General features: G+C 44.3%; 1 protein-coding gene across 3 annotated transcripts; it reads left to right on the top strand.

The window, feature by feature from the left end:
• Positions 1 to 1,219: 1,219 nt before the first annotated feature.
• On the top strand, positions 1,220 to 2,611 carry LOC131681803 (uncharacterized). Of its 3 annotated transcripts, none has more exons than XR_009303983.1 (4): positions 1,220 to 1,394; positions 1,510 to 1,751; positions 1,827 to 2,272; positions 2,378 to 2,611. XR_009303983.1 is itself a non-coding variant. In XM_058962859.1 (4 exons), the coding sequence occupies exons 1-3, from the start codon at positions 1,287 to 1,289 to the stop codon at positions 2,206 to 2,208; spliced, it is 744 nt and encodes a 247-aa protein (XP_058818842.1). In that variant the 5' UTR covers positions 1,220 to 1,286; the 3' UTR covers positions 2,209 to 2,232; positions 2,378 to 2,611. The 3 variants fall into 3 exon arrangements, 1 of the variants encoding a protein (XP_058818842.1); XR_009303981.1 differs by having other exon boundaries at positions 1,510 to 1,763; XM_058962859.1 differs by having other exon boundaries at positions 1,510 to 1,763; positions 1,827 to 2,232.
• The last annotated feature ends 552 nt before the right edge of the window (positions 2,612 to 3,163 follow it).

Here is a 3,163-nt window from a genome sequence, read left to right as displayed (position 1 = left end):
GTGATTTCCGACATTGTTTTCCTACGTCGGATTTTCGACATCGGAATTCCGACGTCAGATTTTCGACATCGGAATTTCGACGTCGGTTTTTCGACATCGGAGTTCCGATGTCGGATTTCCGACATCGTTTTCCGACGTCGGGTTGTTGACAGCGGAATTTCGACGTCGGCTTTTCGACATCAGAATTCCGACGTCGAATTTCCGACTCCGGAATTCCGCCGACATCGGAGTTCCGACGTCAGATTTCCGACATAGAAATTCCGACGTCGGATTTTCGACATCGGAATTCCGATGTCGGATTTTCGACATCGGAATTCCGACGTCGGACTTTCGACATCGGAATTGTGACGTCGGATTTTCGACATCGCAATTCCGACGTCGGATTTTCGACATCGGAACTCCGACAGCGGATTTTCGACATCGGAATTCCGACGTCGGATTTTCGACATCGGAATTCCGACGTCGGATTTTCGACATCGGAAATCCGACGTCGGATTTTCGACATCGGAATTCGACGGATTTTCGACATTGGAATTACGACTTCGGATTTCCGGCATCGGAATTCTGACGTCGGATTTCCGACATCGGAATTCGGACGGCGGATTTCCGACATCGGGATTCCGACGTCGGATTTCCGACATCGTTTTCCGACGTCGTATTTTAGATATCGGAATTCCGACGTCGGATTTGACATCGGAATTCCGACGTCGGATTTTCGACATCGGAACTCCGACGTTGGGTTTTCGACAATGAAATTCCGACGTCGGATTTCCGACATCGAAATTCCGACTCTTCCGCAGAACTTTCAATCGTAGTAGTTTAGGTTTAGCGCCAGGGGCTATCCGAGTAAATCTCGATATATCTGGAAGCTATGTGTCCCAGGGAAACTGGAGCTAAATGACTCATGCAATCAAGAGCTAAATAACGCGGTAATTAGCTAGGTGATATCTGAATAAAGCTGGGGGCTAAATGGTTCCAATACGGAGTGAATCTTAACGTTGTTATAGATGGAGAGAAAGCAAGAGGAAATTCGGGAGCTAAATGGCACAAAAGTCTAGCCATTTCATGGATCAAGTGAAACTCCGAGTGAACTGCTGAAAAGTTGTTAGAAAAATAAAGAGGTGCAACGAAACCACTACAAGCCCTCCCATGAAGTAATACTTTCATGTTGTTGTGTAAGAAAAAATAGTAGGCTATCGTGTACTATAAACAAATATCACTCAAAGTTGGAAAATGGTTATCTAAATTCACAGTTTTTTCGCATATATTAAAAAGAAACAAATCAAATGGCCCAACCTCGCCAGAACAGCCTGCTGTCGGGCATTCAAGCCGTACGTCTGTTTTGGTCTGTCCACAACGAACGGCGCCGTTCGAGTCAAATCAGTCAACTAACCGTGAGATTCCGATCCTTATTCTACCTAAAGTGACCTACGGCATTCAGCCGAGAATTTTATAGCCTTCCGTCCGTTCTCATCAAATTCATCCAATAATCCAACCATTTTCTTACAGCAACGCAGCCAATCCGACGACGCTTGCTCCCAGCCGGCAACCGATGATCCGGCCAAGGTAGAGTCGAAGATATGTCGCATATGTCGCGCTGGTGATGAATTGCTGCTGGAAAATCTTTGCAACTGCAAGGGAAGCATTGGCCATATCCACGAGCGGTGCCTTCGGCTGTGGACCATCTACCAGTCCAGTCAGGTGTGCGAGATCTGTCACTGCAAGTTTCGCTGGGACCTCGGTAGTACCCTGTCGGTGAAATCGTACGAGAATCGTCCGGCTCCGGATCTAACGCTAAGATTATTTTTCGGATTTTCTTCTTCCAGGAGCGACTGGAGATTGGTTGGAAACTTTCTCCGAAGGCGCTACTTTTGGGTTTTGGTGCGAGATTTGCTAAATTTTCTAGTTTTATTCGGTATTTCTGTGATGCAGAATGCCAATGTAATGTCCATGGTTCAGGATGAGCAAGAGAGCGGTTTCACGGCGATTCTGCCGCTGACGGTGATTTGTGCCTCCTGTTACGATATGTACTTCACCCGATGGGTGGTGAACAGAACCGTGAAGGCGTATAATTTGATCCGGGAATACTGGACCATGGCACACGATGACGAATTTCTGGGCTATTTTGACGAAGAGTTTGCTGTTTTCGGCGAAAATCAAATCGAAATCGAGGATATGCTGCTAGCGGAGTACGAAGCTCCCGATTAGATGCGGAATAGCAGAACGTAGAAGGTACGAGATGATGAATCACCAGCTTGGAATGATGTAGTCGGTATGTAAAAATGCATTTCCCAAGAAATGCACGCTCCCAGCTGGGAGAAGGAATGTGTGCGAAAGAAATTTATTGCTTCCATAATTTATTATGTACTCTTTGCAGAAACACGCCCTCCTAGCCTCGACTGCATTTATCGTCGGTGGAAGCGATGAAAATTTGCGGTTGCCAGTACGGTACACAACTGGGATGACAAATTTATGAGTTGGAATTAATGGTTTGCTAGTCGGCATCGAATAGTGTGCAGTGCGGTTCTTTGCGAAAATGTTTTTTTTTTCGACGAACATATCGTCACAACATGAAGTGAATATATTCAAATATTTAACAATTTATTGGGTAAATAAATTGGCTAAACCCAAATCAAGGATTTAAATAATTTTTATTAACTGTAAATTTACTCACAGCCAAATAATTTAACGAAAAAAAACTTCCATTTTTTTAAACAACCTCAGGTAAGTTCCGCGTCCGTACCCCTTTTATATTAAGCTAAAATGGCTTGCTAGTACATGATGCTACGTTCATGTCGGAGTTAGTTTTCGCTACTCTTGGGACGTGAGATGAAATATTACTTCTCGCGCATGTATACAGTTACCGCAGTATGTTTGCTTTCTTCATCTTGAATAGCAATCTGCTGAGTTAGGGGCTTCAAACAGCGGGCGGACTTCTAGGGTCAAACACGTTAACGTTGACAAAGATACGCTCCAAGCAATTACACTGTAATAGCTAACCACTCAAAGGCGAAAAGTAAACTCCGTAATTCAATTTGGACTTTAACAACAGAATCCTTTCAACTTTAGATTAGCTTCTCCTGGCTATCATAATCTTGTCGGTTCTCGTTCTTCCCGAAACCCAAGCTCTACTTTATAGTGGTCAATTAAATATTATTTTGAA

Source organism: Topomyia yanbarensis, chromosome 1 (genome assembly GCF_030247195.1).
Source record: "Topomyia yanbarensis strain Yona2022 chromosome 1, ASM3024719v1, whole genome shotgun sequence".
NCBI lineage: Eukaryota > Metazoa > Arthropoda > Insecta > Diptera > Culicidae > Topomyia > Topomyia yanbarensis.
Note: the sequence above shows the minus strand (reverse complement) of the source record. Positions and strands in the feature narration are given on the sequence as shown.

Coding starts and splice junctions, on each gene's coding strand:
- LOC131681803 (XM_058962859.1), top strand. CDS start 1,287: ATGGCCCAACCTCGCCAGAACAGCCTGCTGTCGGGCATTCAAGCCGTA. Junction 1,395..1,509: donor GTCAAATCAGTCAACTAACC/GTGAGATTCCGA, acceptor ATTTTCTTACAG/CAACGCAGCCAATCCGACGA. Junction 1,764..1,826: donor AGTACCCTGTCGGTGAAATC/GTACGAGAATCG, acceptor TTCTTCTTCCAG/GAGCGACTGGAGATTGGTTG.